At 38.2% G+C, this 16,968-nt stretch overlaps 1 protein-coding gene across 1 annotated transcript in view; it reads left to right on the forward strand.

Annotated features, from left to right (window-relative positions):
• Positions 1-16,968, forward strand: part of CCDC175 (coiled-coil domain containing 175) — a 68,632-nt gene that overhangs the window by 25,699 nt on the left and 25,965 nt on the right. Inside the window, exons 7-13 of the mRNA XM_087448429.1 lie at positions 467-576; positions 4,408-4,489; positions 8,592-8,728; positions 10,932-11,042; positions 14,191-14,262; positions 15,319-15,454; positions 16,021-16,152. Coding sequence (XP_087304555.1) covers positions 467-576; positions 4,408-4,489; positions 8,592-8,728; positions 10,932-11,042; positions 14,191-14,262; positions 15,319-15,454; positions 16,021-16,152 — 780 coding nt within the window. The remainder of the gene's footprint in view (positions 1-466; positions 577-4,407; positions 4,490-8,591; positions 8,729-10,931; positions 11,043-14,190; positions 14,263-15,318; positions 15,455-16,020; positions 16,153-16,968) is intronic.

Consider the following 16,968-nt stretch of genomic DNA (forward strand, 5'->3'; position numbering starts at 1 on the left):
GAGCTGCGTGGGGACAGGACCCGTGGGCAGTCAGGAGCTGCGTGGGGACAGGACCCATGGGCAGTCAGGAGCTGCAGTGCAAGTGTCTGTGCGGGGCCATTATATATGATTTTAGCTATTTTACTACTCTAAAGAAATGTCAAAGGAGAAAGTATTAGGTGGTCTGGTTAGTCTCAAAGATTAGGGCATGAGAGCGGATGAATGAGATGTGTCCTTGCATTCCAAGGTATGGTATGCCTCAAGGAACATGCAGGCAGGAGAGTAAAGTCATTGATCACCTCCTGAGGTAAATCCCTTCACTCCCAGCCAGAGGCGATTGAGTGAGTAGGGGCATGTGAGACTGAGTGGAGTCTTATGGAAATTGTAAAACGAGTCATAAACAAGGTTTCAACCATGTCAAATTGAACTGCTGTCGTGAATCATTTGGTGATGATGGAATGCCATATTTCTATTGACTTTTTCCTAGGTTCTTAGCGATCACAATTTAGAGATTGCACAACTACACGAATCAATAAGACATTGGGAACAAGAGGTCGAAGAAATGAAGAAATCCTGTAAGATCCTGGAGGATAAAATGTAAGCATGATACTTTATTTTTTTATTATTATTATTATTTTTTTTGGTGAGGAGGATTAGCCCTGAGCTAACATCTGTCGCCAATCCTCCTCTTTTTGCTGGGGAAGGTTGACCCTGGGCTAACATCTGTGCTCATCTTCCTCTACTTTATATGAGATGCCACCACAGCATGGCTTGATGAGTGGTGCGTTGGTGCACGCCCAGGATCCCAACCTGCAAACCCCGGGCTGCCAAAGCGGAGCACATGCACTTAACCGCTGTGCCACCAGGCCAGCCCCATGATACTTTATTTTCACTGAAGCATTTCCGCATGTTATGTTCCTTTCATTTTTAAAAATATTTCTTTAATATTAGATGAAAATTATATTCTCTTAATTTACTAAAGTTTGTGTGATTGTCAGCTTTATAGAACCACCTCTTTATTGTGAAATTAACCAGTCTTTCAGATGATCAAGAGAAAAAATTGAGGATGATGTGGTCAGTTTAGGAAAACAGAGGGACTCTTTGGAATATATTATCCTCACTTCAGTTCCTGACTCCCTCAAACAGATATGCTCCTGGGAGAGGACATTAGTGGGACCTGCCTTAAGGCTACAAACTCACCTACCATGTTGTTACAGTTGTTGTTCTTAGTCAAGGGGGACTTACAGAACTTGTTGAGAAAATACAGGGAAGCCTCAGGGCAAAAACTTCTACCCATGGGACTGGAACCAGAAACTGAAGGAAATCTTCCTTCCATCCCAAGGCCCACAGTCTCTGCTTCCTCTTGTGAGTGTGTTTCATTCTTCTCTCTTTATCTCCATGCTATGTTCCCTTCTTGGTAAGCCGGTGGCTAAGTATGGCCACTCCGAACCGTCTGAGTTTACCTGTCACAGGTCCATCTATCTCTAGGGATTGACCAATAGACTCTCTCCCAGAAGAATTCCCAGCTTTCCCATCAGAAGCTGGCTCAGCTCTGGACAGGAAGGTGGGGTCTTAGAATACAAATATGGCTTCCGGGCCTACCCCCAGGGTTTGCTGACGGTTTGAAAGACAAATTGTGGACTGAGCAGATTCCCTAAAAGTAACTTCACCTGAGGAATCCTGCTATAATATGGCTCCTTTCTACATAGGTTTGAATGGATTATGATTAAAATTATGTCTTCTAAAATAGCAATTGCACAGTACAATGCTTCTCCTCCATCATCAGTCCATAAAACAGGCAATAATCTTTATGTTCAGTACCAGATTTTAAAATAGAAAAGCTCAAGTAATATTACAATTAAAACCCAGAATGAAAAATCTTCTTTGAAAGTGATTCAATAGTTATAGTTCATACATAATTTAAAGAAAAACTAGGCAAAGAATCATAGTGGAAGATATAGATTAGCTCTTAAATTATTTCTAGGAGTTATGATTAAAAGTCTTGCTACACTCGTGAAGTTTTATTTATAAGCAGTCTTCATGTTAGCTAACTTGTTTTAAATATATGTTCAAGAAAGAAATGGGGATTCATTGATTTTCAATTTTTAATGGCTTATCTTTTGTTTTTTGCAATCCCAGCTTTTCAAGAGTTTTTGTTAATGTGGAATCTCACTGAGGAAAAGTGCTTTTGATTAATTTGGTGATTGAGGATATAGGTTACCCCTCTTTTAATTAATAAAACTATACTTTTTCCTCTTCATTACTTGGCAAATTAAAAGAAAATTCTCTGTATTCTTTTTATTTTCTCCCTTTGTTCATTTTCTCTATCTATGGAGGTGGAGAGAGGCAACCTAGATCTTGGCTGGTGGATTTGAAGAATCAAACAGTGTTGTTTTATAATATACTATAAGATTGTTTAGAAATAAATTATACAAGAAACTAAAATAATTTGCACAAACTCATCTTCCTATTAATCTATAAGCTTTAATTTCTCCCCATGAAATCTTTAATTTGCAAGCTTGTTACCTATTTTGAGGTCAAAATATTGAGGGAGAACAAAAATCATTCAATCATGAATTTAAATTCTCTGTGTAGACAGTTAAGAGCACTCAAATATTCCACAAGTCCACAGGAGGTGTTGATAGTGTAATCTTTGTTCTTTATTATTATTGATACCCAGCATGATGTGTTTGTATCACAAAGGCAAATCCAATGCCTACCTTTCTAAATTGCTGTGGTCTTTTTTTGCCATTCAGCTGGTTTTCAACACATGAGAAGTGGAGGATTGGAAGCTAAATGTTGTATATAAATGACATACAGTTTGTGACACTGAGTATATATTTGCCATTACAGTGCAGGAGACTATGAAAATCATAGATGCTTTTTTAAAAGAGCTGAAATGGTTTCCAAATTGTCAAGATTATTGGTGGTTTCCATCCTGCCAAACTTTAGTGATCTAGTCTATTCGTTAAAGTTCTTGAATTCTTGATAGAGTTTGACACGGATGATCACTTCTACCTTCTTGAAATATTTTCTTCACTTGGCTTCCCAAACATCCCATTCTCTTATTTCACTCACTACATTGCTTCTTCTCAGGACTCTTTACTTGTTCCAGTTCTTCTTTCTGACTCTAAATTTTGGAGTTCTCAGCCCTTCAGTATCCTCTACTCTTTATTCACACTCTCCATACATGATTTCATCCAGTCTCATGGCTTTAATTGTCTTCTGTACCCCAGAGAGTCCCGAGTGTATATATCTAGCCCTGACCTCTACATGCCTATACTCTACAGCTTATTTGACCTCTCCACTTGGAGGATATCTCTTATATCTCAAATGTAACATGTCCTAAACAGAATTCTTAATTTCCCACCTCCTTGAAACAGCTCTTCCTTCAGTTTTCCTCCACTTACCTAGTTACTCCAGCCAAAAACCTAGGAGTCATCTACCATTCCTGTTTTCCTCACTACTTAACCAACTAAGCTATCCCCAACCCAACTCTAACTCCAGCCAAATCCAAAGGTGTGTCCTATGGCTTTCATCTTGAAAATACATCTTGAATCCAACTCTTTCTCACCACCTCCACTGCTGCAACCTTAGTCTGAGCGGCAGTTATCTCTTCTGGCCCACGGCCATAGCCTTCCACAGGGTCTATCTTCCTGTACTGTTGTCTTTCTCCACTAAGTAACCAGAGTCATCTTTACAAGATGTAAATCAGTTCATGTCACTCCTTTGCTTAAAAAAATCTTCCCCTGGTTCCTTTTAGAATAAAATTTGAACTTCTACCTTGTCTTCAAGACCCTACATGATCTAGTCTCTGTCTACTTCTCCAGCCTTCTCACACTCCTCTCTTCGTAAAATACACCAAGCTTGTTCCTGCCTCAGGATATTTTCACCTGCTGTTCCTTCTACATGAAAAGCTCCTCCTTCAGATCTTCACATCTTCTCCTTCTCTTCGTTCGTGTCTTTCACAAGTCATCGCAAGAGGTCTTCCCTAACCACCTATCAGATGCTATCTGAAGTGACATCCTCGCTCTCAGGATTTCTCTATCCTTTACCCTACTTTGTGTTCTTTGGCGAACTTAACACTATCTGAAATATATTATTATTTTTTTGATAACTTGCTTATATTCTGACTACTCCACTAGACTGTAATTTCCATGAGGGTAGGGACTTTGCCTGTGCTGTATCTCTAGTACCTAGAACACCTGCAGAGTGCACGTGTTCACTAATTGTTTCATAAATGAATGAATAAATAAATGAAGTATTAATTCATCAATTCAAAAGAGTAAATTTTTTTGGTTAACAAATATAGAAATAAATATGTTGCCTAGGGAGATGGGCACCAGAAGATTCTGATGTCATAAGGAAACGTGGCTTTCCAGAAAAACGTGTCCTAATGTGAATCTGTTTGGCTTCCTTTGTTCATAGCCGTTTTTTTATAGATAACAAGGAAGCACTGGATGATGCATCTAATTTTGAAAAAAATGAACTCTTGCAGAAGATAAAGCAGGTAGGAAGATAGAAATGATAATTTTTAGATTATAATTAGATTTTATTTTTAGGTTGTATTTTAAATATATGTGAGAAATGTGGAATTTTCCAAAAGTAGATTTTTCATTCAAAGTAGATTTTTCATTAATGATCATTCACAGTAATTGATTTAAAGAATTTATCCCCTCCCAAAGTACTTTAAATATATGAAAGAGCAAAGGTCGTACATGTGAAGATGAATCATTTTTTTGGTAACTTTTCATGTAAGTGTGGTTATTTTACATTAGGAATATCCGTGACTAATGGACATTTTTCCTGTGAATTATTTAGAAAAATTAGGACCTTTTGGCTGTTGTGTGGTACCTGTGAAGTGTGGCAACCCATTACTGCACTTAACGATGTTAGTGGGATATTTGAGTCAGATTTAGCACCCAGGAGAATTCTCTAGACATTTTTAAACTTAGGTTAAAAGAAATATCCTAAGTAAATAATCATGGGTGTAAACCAAGATTTATCCACAAGATGTTCAGTGAAGCATTCATTATGATAGTTGAACAATTAGGGGGAAAATGTAATTAAAGTCCAACAAAAGGGCCTTGATTAAATGAGTAATAGTTTACAATGCATTACTGAGTGACAAATATATTATAAAACAGTACATATACTATGACCCCATTTACTTACATAGATATACAAATACACATGCACTCCAGACATAACTGAAGTTCTTCTTGCCCCTTGCTCTGAAGGTGAAATGTCCTTGATGTCCCCTCCCGACTCCTGTATATATATCCTTAATTTCAGTATTCCAGAATTTGTAGTGTCAGGTACCCTCTGCCTACATTCTGTATCTCTGTTTTGTCCCCAAGTCAACTGGGTATCAAATTCATCCCTTTCACTAGTTTCTAAAAGAAATCTAATACTAACAGTAAGCGTTTGATGATCTATTGCAAACTGTGTTGGAAATTTGAGTGGTGCTGGGGAGAAATCGCGCTGCAGACACATGCCATCTTGTGCCCCTCCTTTTCTTTTGCTTGCAGTTCCTCATCCACCCTCTTGCTCCAGGATACACCACCACCTCACACCCAAATTCTTGTCCCTCCTTTACAAAGCACAGCTTTGCCTTCCCTCTGAAGCCTGCTCCCATGCCCTGGGGCAGGGACATCAAAGGCAGTTCTCTCCCAGAAGAATGATTTGTACCAGTTAAATTCCTTCCATTTCTGGTTGGAGCTGTCAGTATCAGGGATGGCTTCCCTCTGGGCTAGACCTACTTTGAATCTTTCAGTTGCCAGGATACTGAAAGACAGAAACTAGACAAGGTTGGTTGGTTGATTTTTAAAGTTGTCTTTCATTCTCTGGGCATAAGATATTTTTCCTTTCCATTTATTCCCTATTGTAGGAACTGTAAGGCAGCCTTCAGATGGTAGCGCCACAGTTCCCAGCCCTCATGACTGTCTGAACATCCCTAAACTGGCATGGCTTACTCAGTCAAAGGGCAAGTGCAGAGAGGTTTCCCTTTAATCCATCGCCTTCAGCCAGATTCCATGAGTACAAGTGAGTGGCCACGTCAAAGGGAACAGGGCTCTGACCCATTTATTATTTCCACTGGGGTAGAAACTGGACTCTTGATGACATCCGGTCTTAATTCTCATGAGTTATGGGAGACAAGTTCAATGATAACACAAAATTCTATTCTAACTTTAATTTTTTATTATGAAATATTACGCATATACAGAACAGTACATACACTATAAATGTACGATCTTTAAGTACATATCTATCTTTTGATGAATGTAATTTATTAATTTTAATGAAGTTCAGTTTATCAATTTTTTCCTTTTTGGCTAATGCTTTTTGTGCCCTGTGTCGTGGGGATATTCTCCTACATGATCTTCTAGAAGTTTTATTGTTTGACCTTTCACGTCTAGAACTACAAGCCATCTGGGATCTGTGTGTGTTTGTGTGTGTGTGTGTATGCGATGAGATGGTGGTCAAGATACATATTTTTCCATAAGATTCTCCAATTAACTAGCACCGTTTAAGGAAAAGATAGTCCTTTCCTCCACTATATTGCAGTGGCACTTTTTTCATAAATCAAGTGTGGCTCATAAATGTGTGTGGAGCTGTGGAGTCTCTATTGTGTTCATTTGGATTTGTCTCTCTTCGTATTAAAACCATACCTTCTTAATTAGTAGTTTTAAAGTAAGCCTTGATAGCTAGTAGGATAAATTCTTCAACTTTGTTCTTCTTCAAGATTGCTTCCACTATTCTTGGCCCTTTGAATTTCTATCATTCTGTCAAGTCCTCTCAAAAACCTGTTTGGATTTTGATTGAGGTTGCATTAAATCTATAGATCAATTTGGAGAGGATTTTACGTTTTTACAATATTGAAACTTCCAATCCGTGAACATCGTGTATCGCTCATTAACCTTAGGTCTTCTTTGTTCCCTTTGACTTAGTTTTTCTGTTTCACGATGATGTGTCCAAGTTATTCTTTTTATTTATCCTACTTGAGATTTATTGGGCTTCTTAAATCTGTGAATTGCTGTATTTTGTAAGTTCTGCAAAATTCTCAGCCATTATCTGTTCACATATTTCTTTTGTCCCATTCTCTTCCCTCTCTTTCTGAGACACCAATTACATATATGCAATTATTTGTACTAACATACGTATCCTCTATGCATGTTACCCTTTTTTCTGTATTTCCTACTTTTTGTCTCCTGCTACATTCTGGGCAGAATGGTCTTATTTGAGTTCTTAATTTTGGTTATTGTATTTTTCAGTTGGTAGCTTTCAAATCTGCTTTGTCACTCTTTACTGTTCCTAATTCTTGCCATAATTTTCAAGTATGTCTAATATTTCTTTGGTTATAGTGAACCAAACTTTGGTTATAGTATTTTTATAGTTCAGTGTCTAACTCCAATATCTGATGTTTTTGTAGATCTGTTTCTGTAGTCTGTTGTTTCTGCCAATTTTTGCTTATGCTGTCTTATTTCCTTCTGTTCCTGGTGGAAAACTGTATGCTGGACATTATACTTGAAAAATATGTTTGTAGAAACAATTTAAGACCTAGGATTATGGTATTTTGATCAGATTTTCATTCACTTCTATCAGATGCCTGGGGTGTTACCAGTCTTCACCCTTAGGTGAAGGTGATCTTCATTCTCCTTTAGGTTCCCTGGTTCTCTGGTGATTGAAGTCAGGCTGGACCACTTCTAACAGGCTTATTAGCTTCTAGGTTACCCTTCTCCAGAGAGTGAAGCTCTTTGGGATCCCACACTAAAGCATTGGGAAGTTGATCAGGCTCAACACCTGGATGAGTTCTAAGCGTTGACTTTTGTCTCCCTTGTCATGTAAGAGAATCAGAACTCAGTTGCCAAGTGGTTTCTTCCATATCAGTAAGTATTCTCAGGGTAAAGGGAGTTTTTAGTCCTGGATTTACCACTCTGGATTCCTGCCTTCTTGTACAATTAGGCCTAGTAATTCCTCATTATCTTCTTAGTTCTTCAACACTTTTAATAAAATTTGTTTTTCATCCAGCTATTTTAGTCATCTTCAGCCAGAAGTTTATTTTGAACAAGTCGGCTTACCATTCCTACTAAACCTAACTTTATTACCTCATTTGAAGCAATTCAATGGTGACATCTAAGCACAAATTTCTTTCCTCATTCAGACATGAATGGGTACTAATTTTTTGTCCTTGAATAGAAATATTTAACAAGAAGCAAACATAATATCTAGTCAAAGAGGTTTTGAGCAAAAGTTTTGTTACGTTTTCTTTTCCCTAGTATAGGTTATCTTCTGGGAAAAGGATATACAGATCTTGCTGAATGATCCCAGTTTATTAATCCCAATTCTTCTTACAATATGAATTATTACTCTGTAGTTTTACATCAGTGTTTACTACCTTTCTACACTTTTGTCATAATTTATAGAAGAGGCCCCAAAATGTACAATTGCATATTTGATATAGAATTAAAACATTCAACATTTATGGCATAGCCATAGTGTGCTAAACAATATACCCAGTGCTCTAGAGAGTTGCCCACCAGACTCTTACTTCCCTCAAAGGAACGGTGAAGTGAGTCCTCTACCTCAATTCCTTTGGGTTTTTTTTCTAGATGGCTGAAAAACTACACAAATGTCGTTTAGAGAATAAAGATCTACGAGAGAAATTGCATGTTCTCACCAGACAATATAAGATTGTCTTAAATGAGGAGGATAAAGTTTTTATGCAGAAACGGAAAATTTACGATGAGTATGTTTCTATCCGTGATCCACACATGAATTAACATGCCTTAGTTATGGGGTGCTCTCCTTGCTATCAAAGTGGTGACTCTCCACTTAAGCTTATCCTGGTTTTAAAATCTGTTAACAACAATGAAATATTCTTTAACCAATAATAAATAAACACATTCTAATCTGCCTCTGTATATACTGAATAATGCTTTCCTTATATGGGTCAAATCAAATCTATAAACACCAAATGCATTATTTTTACTTTTAAATCAGATTCTTGAAAGAATAATCATGCTTTTAGCCCATGAGACTATCTAGAGAAATAGTGAGATTTACCTTAATCAGAAACTGACTCTGCACCTGTATTCCCTGTCTCAGAGGAGGGTCTGATCATTGACACGATCCCCTAACCCAGAGACTGGAAAATTAATCAAGGAAACCCGTATCATTCACTACCCACTGGACTCCATTCAAGCACTAAGGCTGGTCAATTCCACCTCCCAAATATTACTCAAATATATCATGTCCTCCTCTCCAAAATCAATTCTTTTCATCCCTTTCAGCCTCTTTGGTTTCGCTTGCCCCTCAAAAGTTCTTCCTACTTTCTGCTTTACCACCCCTAACTTGTCCAACTCCCTTCCACCAGAATGATCCTTCTGAAACATCCCTCTGATGTCATTCGTTTTCATCAGTCACTGCATTGTAATCAACTGGGTACAAATCCCTTTGTCCCACTGACCTATGAACAGATCAGGGCAGTTGCTCTGTCTTATTCAGCCCTATATCCCCAGGACCTCGTACATTGCTTAGCAGATAGTGGGCATTCAACATGTTTTCTTAATGAATATTACAGAGTAACATCTTGTAAGCATGAATTATGTAAGTAATAATCCATTACCACACTCAAAGTTAGATCACATGGTAATGTAATTACAGTGTCCAGGCCACTGTGTGAAGCTGAGTTTATGGTCATTGTCGTAGCATCTAAGCTGCAGAGAGTTGCTGCAATCGTTTCATCTCATCCAACTGAATAGCCTACTGAGAATGATACTGTTAGTACTCTTCAGACAAAAGCTTTCCTCAGATCAATACTAAGTTAGTTATCAATTTGAATGATAGAATATGTTGATGACAAATAATTGTAAGACTAAAATGTTTACTACTGTTATTGGTTTTTGTCTTCTTCAGCTCAGGCTGCCATAACAAAATACCATAAACTGGGTGGTTTAAACCACAGAAGTTTATTTCTCACAGTTCTGGAAGCTGGACGTCTGAGATCAGAGTGCCAGCATGGTCAGGTTCTGGTGAGAATTCTCTTTCTGGCTTACAGATGGCCATCTTCTCACCGTGTCCTCACAGGGGAGAGAGAGAGACAGCAAGCTCTCTGGTGTCTCTTCTTATGAGGGCACCAATATCATCATGAGGGCCCCACCCTCATGGCCTCATCTAAACCTGATCACCCCCCAAAGGCCGCATCTTCAAATACCATCACATTGGGGGTTAGGCCTTCAACATATGAATTTGCAAGGACACAGTTCAGTCCATAGCAGTTTTGAAGAAGATGAGACACTTAGATAAAGCACTTTCTGTTACCGGCATGTTTCTATCAATGTCTGGAAACTTGAACAAAACCTTAAACCCCCCATTATTCTCCCTGCAAGTTGGAGACAAAAAATAACCCCTTTTTATAAAATGCCTCATGGGTGCCACACACTGGCTTAAGCACTTTATATCTCATTTAATCCTTACACCCAGTGAGGTAGACACTGTGATCCCCATTCTACGGATGGGAAAACTGAGGTTTATGCACAGGTCAAGTTTCTTTTCAAGGTCACACTGCTAGGAAGAGGTAAAGCCAGTATTTGAAGTTGGTCTAACTGATCCTTCACATTTCACAAAAGAACACGACAAAATTGATAAATGGTAAAAGAGATGCCAACTCAGAGGAGTGGAGGACTATAGAACTGCTCTTGTTTTATACTTACTATTACAGTTACTGTTCTTTCTGTGGCTTGGGAATTTTCGTAAGTTTGGATTTAGCCACCACTGGCAAAAAGACTTTGTTTCTATTTTTACTAATTTGTTTGGTAAATCGTTCATGAACTGAACTTTCCAAACTATTATTTAAATTCTTATTTGTGATTGCATGTTTTCTCATGCTGAGGAGTTAAAAACGATGATTTCAACCTTCAGCATATGATAACTCTGTTTTTTCATGGTAGAAATCAGAAACAACTGGCATTTATTGCTCAGAAAGAAAACTTCCTCTCACAAAGAAAAGTAGACATCAAGAATATGGAAGAAGGACTTGCCACACTGCGTGATCTTCATCGGTATGCTTGTTGCCTTTGAAATTTTTAATCTTCGTTCTTCTCTGCATTTATTTTTATGTTTTTGGTGAGGAAGATTGGCCCTGAGCTAACATCTGTTGCCAATATTCCTCTTTTAGCTTGAGGAGGATTAGCCCTGAGCTAACATCTGTGCCAATCTTCCTCTATTTTGTATATGGGATGCCGCCACAGCATGGCTTGATGAGTGGTGTGTAGGTCCACACCCGGGATCCGAACCTGCAAACCCCAGGCCACCAAAGCGGAATGCGTGAACTGAACAACTATGCCACCAGGCTGGCCCGCCTGCATTTATTTTTTAATAAGTTGTAACAATAAATCTATGTCAATTCTAATATACTGTAGAAAAGGAGGTTTATAATTGGCTATTTTGCAGTCCAGAAAAGTCATTATCACTGACTCCTTCATTGACAGGATCTGCAGGTTCTGAGTTCTGTACAAGCTGCTGGATGTAAGGAGTGAACCAGTTAGGGGTCTAGTGACCAGAATGTGCCCAAACACCAACGCCCTGTGATGCTCATTCCTGCCATTCTAAATCAGTTTAATTTTATTGTAATTTTTCTGATTAAAAACATAATGCCTGTGCCTGATTTTGAAATTCAAATATAGAGATGTGTAACTTAGAGAGTAAAAGTTACCCTAATCTCTCTATCTCTCCACAGAGATAATCACTGCTAACAGTGCGCTATATGTGCCTTCAAATGTATGTACTTATATATGTGTGTGTATGTGTGTCCAAAAATTGGATTGTATTCTTCCATAACTGGACTTTTTCCACTTAAAATTATATCTGGGTAACTTACATGGTGTTATATGTCAATTATATCTCAATAAAGCTGGAAAAAATTATATCTGGTAGAATGATAAAACAATATGGTAAAATGGTAACATTTGGAGAAGTTGGTGAAACGTTGCATGGGAATTCTTTGTACTAATTTTTACACTTACCCATGGAGTTCGAAACTATTTCAAAGTAAAGAGAGGGGCCAGCCCCGTGGCATAGTGGTTAGGTTTGGTGTGTTCTGCTTAGGTGGCCTGGGGTCGGTGGTTTGGATCCCGGGCACTGACCCACACCACTCTTCAGCCACACTGTGATGGCAACCCACATATAAAGTAGAGGAAGATTGGCACAGATGTTAGCTCGGGGCTAATCTTCCTCAGCAAAATAGATGAATGAATGAATGAATAAATAAATAAATAAACAGAAAACATCGTATATATGGGACCTCTTCCCTCATTCTTTTCTCTAACATAGTATTCCTTTTACAGATTATACTATGTTTTATTTAACCAGTACTCTATTGATTGACATTTGGGTTTTTTTCCTGTTTTGTATATTACAAACATTTTTCAAAGTTGTTTCTCTGTCCATCCATGTGACTATTTCTTTATAATAAAATCCTAAAAGTTCAATTACTGGATCAAAGGGGGATGCTTATTTTTCATTTTTATAGGTATTGTCAAAATGTCCTACATCAATATTCCACTGTTTTACATTCCTACTAACAATGGGCATAAAGCAACTTATAGTTTAGTTAGGCAGATGAGCAAGACTAACACACATGAAATAATTAATGAACCACATATGACTAAAGAATACAGTATGAATTATAAAAAACAATCAGAGAAGAACAATCAGAGAAGAATGAGAGGAAGTGCAGTCAGAGTCTTTCTTTGTTGTATAAGGATTTAAAACTTGAACTAGACCTGTAAAAACAAGTTGGATTTTTCTGCTTGTTCATCAAATGGGGGAATAATATCACCACACACAGGGAGATACATGATTTGAATATAGGACAGTGAAGAGACCAGCTTATGGAACCCAGATAGGCGGTGATGAAATTGAGCACGTACCAACAGAAGTCTAGAATGCAGTAGGAAGCGTAGTTTTTCGGTTGCTTGTCCTTATATTGTTTAATATGTTTAAACATCTATTTCTCATCATGTCAGCTTCAGAAAGGAAACTATGAACTCTTCCCTATGAGAAAGTGGGAAAATGGAATTGAGTTGAGTGGGGTTTTATTTTCCTGATGAGTAATGCACATTTATAATCAATTATTGTGTCATCATTGCTCTGGTCATTAGGAAGCTCAGAGCTAAATGTGTGGCCCAATGTCGGTATCCATTTAGGATTTTTTATATTATTGTTGCTTTATTTCAAACTAGTTCAGCTCCTTTGTGGATTAAATTAAATATGTAAATAAATAAAATCAGTAAGGTTGGGGCAAATTGTGAAGAAGCTCACAGTTCCAGGAGAGGATATTAGATTTATTTAGGTAGCAAATTGAGAGCCCATACCGTGATTTCAAATAGAGAGAGAAACATGAGCACAGTTGTGTTTCTAGTTTATTTAACAGCGTTTCATATTCTAAGTTTCATTTGTGAATATTTCTATCTTTTAAAAGATATAAAGTCACATTTTACTTATGTGGCCTTCAATTCATTTCTTTGCATGAAGCACTTAATAGGGAAAAAAGGGACTAAAAATAATAAAGGCTTCTAATATCTATGCAAATACCTTTGCATTTCCGTACATCCTGGATTCACAAGAAAATCTCCCGTCCTTACTACTTACCCCTGCTTCAGGAATCTATATTAGCTTTCTGCATTATGTATTGTATCAAATCAGAACTCCACCTAGAACCCAGAGTTCCTCACCAATTTGTTGACCTTAACGCTTCCTGTGTCACAGTGTTGTTTCTCATCGTATCCTCTGTGTGCAGTAAGTCTGCCTTGGTCATAAGAGTCATGACTTGCTGTTCCTTCCCCTGTGTCTTTGCAAATGATGATGTCCTTTCCTTGGCAAGATTGCACCTCCATTCTGGCTATCCGTGTTCCTCCCACTATTAAGCATTAACCTCCAATGACCCTTCCTCAGACCTGCCTCCCCAGAATCTGTCCTTCTCTGCCATTGGGTATCCACTTCAATATTTGCAACGTCGGTTTACACTTGCACAAAATTGTCATTGTCTTTCTAGTAGTCTGCCCTAAAAGCTTTAAGTGTTTCAAAAAATTCATTTTGTCTCCCAATTAGACAGTAGCCTTATTGTGCATAAGAATTAGATATAAAGTCTTTTACTTATTCTAACAGCTCCCACAAATGCAAAATCCAATCTGTTTTTCTTGTTTTTAGAGCAACAAAGCAAGTATATCAGAAACAAATAAAAATCCTGAGTGATAACCTGGAAAGAGAAAATCAGAGATGGTAAAAAAAAAAAAAAGTTCATGTGTATAATAAGTCATATATGTTCTCTTAGTGAACAGGGCCCCAAAGCTGTGAGAAACTCAGAGTACTTGTTGGCTAGAGTCCAAGCAAATGATTTTCCTAAATTAAGTCTTGTAAGTTCTTTTGGATCTAGACGTGTTTGTTAGTTTGACTTTTTTGGCATTGGACAGAACCAAAGTTTTCCATTTCAATTGAATGAAGTCACCAAAGAGGAAAATTGCCAAGATTTGTGCAGTGCCTCTTGTCATCCAGGCTTCTGTCTGGGCCAGTAGGGTGTGCTGTGCAGGGACTGAGGAGAGTGGTTAAGGCACAGGCTCTGCAGATGGCCCATTTTGGTTGCCCTGCCTCTTACTATATGTGACCGAGGCTAAGGTGTTTAATAATCTCTCCTTGCTCCCATCCCTATACAGTGGGGGGTAGTAGTAGCACCCACCTTGTCGGGTAGCTGTGACTGCTGAATGACATGGTCCACGTAAAATATTTAGATCAGTGCCCTGCACCTTTGCCTTGCGAAAACTTAGCTGTATTTTTTTACTGTTATTGCTGTTGTTATTAATGTTATTTATAAGACTCCAATTGCACATTTTTACCCTTCTCCAATTATGTGGCTTTTTAATATTATGGTGGAGAGAAAAATTTGAGAACCCAGAAGCTTGAAATCTCCTATTAGCCCTTTAGGTAATTTAGGTAATTCCATTACTATTTCTGCCTGGGCCTCTTCTTTTTGCACCTGCCCCTGAGCCTTCGCATTTCTATCCTTTACGTAAAGGCGGTGAGTGGCCAAGTGTGGTTTGTCCACTGCCCCTTATCCTATTGGATGTACCGACACAACTTCTTACTGTGAAGCAACTTGGAGAGACGGCATTGAGACAGTTAACATTTTGTCTTGTTATTTCAGCTAATGTGCAGAGACTGCATCACCAATAGCACAAACAATTTTCTATAATCATAATAGGATTTGTTTTGCTTTGAGTTTCTTCATCTTTTTGATAAACTGTTATGTCAATTTAATGCTAATTCTTTTCTAATCTCTAGTGTTATAACTCAGTGGAAAATAGCTTGTTTGCGGAAAAAACATGCACGATGGATAACCAGGGTAAAGAATGAAATACAAGAAATAATAGATAAAATTCAGGCTGCAGAACTTAAACGCACTGAATTATTAAAAGAGGTAGGGAAACTGTAGGGACTTGGTATTATCCCCTATATTGCACGTCAGTAATTCTCCTTCAATATTTAATTAAACCTTATCTTATTAAAAGATCTTTTTCTTTCTGCTGACTTCATGTTTAGAGTAAATTATGTAACTTTCTCAAGAAATGTGTTCACTTGCTGTGTATTAACTATAGGAATTTAGCAAATGAAGGAGGAGTTCTTTCCAGAATACGTTTCTAAAACATGTAACCAGAAACTTGGGGGTAGTTTTTAGGGAAACTATCTCTAAAAGTAAAGAGACCCAATATCATTTATTTAACTCTTATATTTACTCTCTGCCCACCCCCTTTCCCCCAGCCCCTATTCCACATTTCTTCATGTCACTTGTAGATATTATTTGGTGAAAAAAAATTAATCTCTGGAGGGAAAAAAAAAATACCTCTCAGTGGTTACTGGGAAACAGTATAACCTGAAATCAGAGCCAAATCTCATGCAAAGAGATGTTAACTTATCTGGCTGTTTGAAAATGTAAGGCTGACTGCTATAAGACAAATGACAAATCTTCACTTTTTTTCTAATTAGACCAGTTTTAGAGAAAAAGAGATCAATGAATTTTTGGCCGAGATTGAAAAACTTACAACAGAATTAAAACAAGAGGAGGAAGAATTTATTGCCAAAGAAAAAAAGTTAATTCAAGAGTTGAGCAAGTATGAGGTAAGTTTTATCTTACATCTAAGAATCATTTTAGAAGACTATATATCGGGGGGGAGGGTATATTTCATGCTATTCTAACCACTTAAATGTAAAAATAAATCTTCTAGCATGAACAAGGCTATAATTTCATTCTGAATCTTTCTTCTTCTTTTCCTAAAAAAGAAACAGAGCAACAAGAAATATTTTTTCAGTTAAAAAAAAACCGCACACTCCAAGTTATGTAGAAGTGCTAGCAAAGCCCACGGAGACAGGTGGAGCAGTGCAGGAAGCCACGCAGAGCCAGCAGGAGTGGTTGGGGAGAGTGACAGAGGGCGAGGGAGACCCGAGAGGCCGATCTCAGAGATCCTCCTTAGGGAGAGGGCGTGTACCGACTTGGGAACTGCCCAGAGCTGACCTGGGATAGAACAGAGCGGGGATGCTGGGGGAGGTGGGGAGAAAGACACTGAAGTACCTAGGGGGCCTAGAGGTGGAAAGTCTCCCGAAACACAACACAAAACCCACCTTTCCAAGGTGATGGTGTTACCTTGAAAGGCAAAGGCGTGTTTCTTGGAGACCGCCATCGGTAGTGGAGCCGAGGAGAGAAGGGGTGGTGGTAGAAGCCTTCCTGAACTTGATTCGGTTTGAAGAGGAAAAGAGGCCTGGCCACAACACAGAGGAGCTTTCTCTGAAGGCAGCAGTCCCTTGCTGGAGCAAGGGAGAAAGGAGTCCTCACACTCCGAAGTTCAGGTCTTACTCTGGTCCACTCCTCCCCAACACACCCTGCCACTTCCTGCAGAAACCCTCAGCAGATAACAGCTTCAAGGAAAGCCAGTTCTT

This window comes from Ceratotherium simum, chromosome 24 (assembly GCF_057802395.1).
Source record: "Ceratotherium simum simum isolate JZ-2026a chromosome 24, ASM5780239v1, whole genome shotgun sequence".
Taxonomy (NCBI): domain Eukaryota; kingdom Metazoa; phylum Chordata; class Mammalia; order Perissodactyla; family Rhinocerotidae; genus Ceratotherium; species Ceratotherium simum.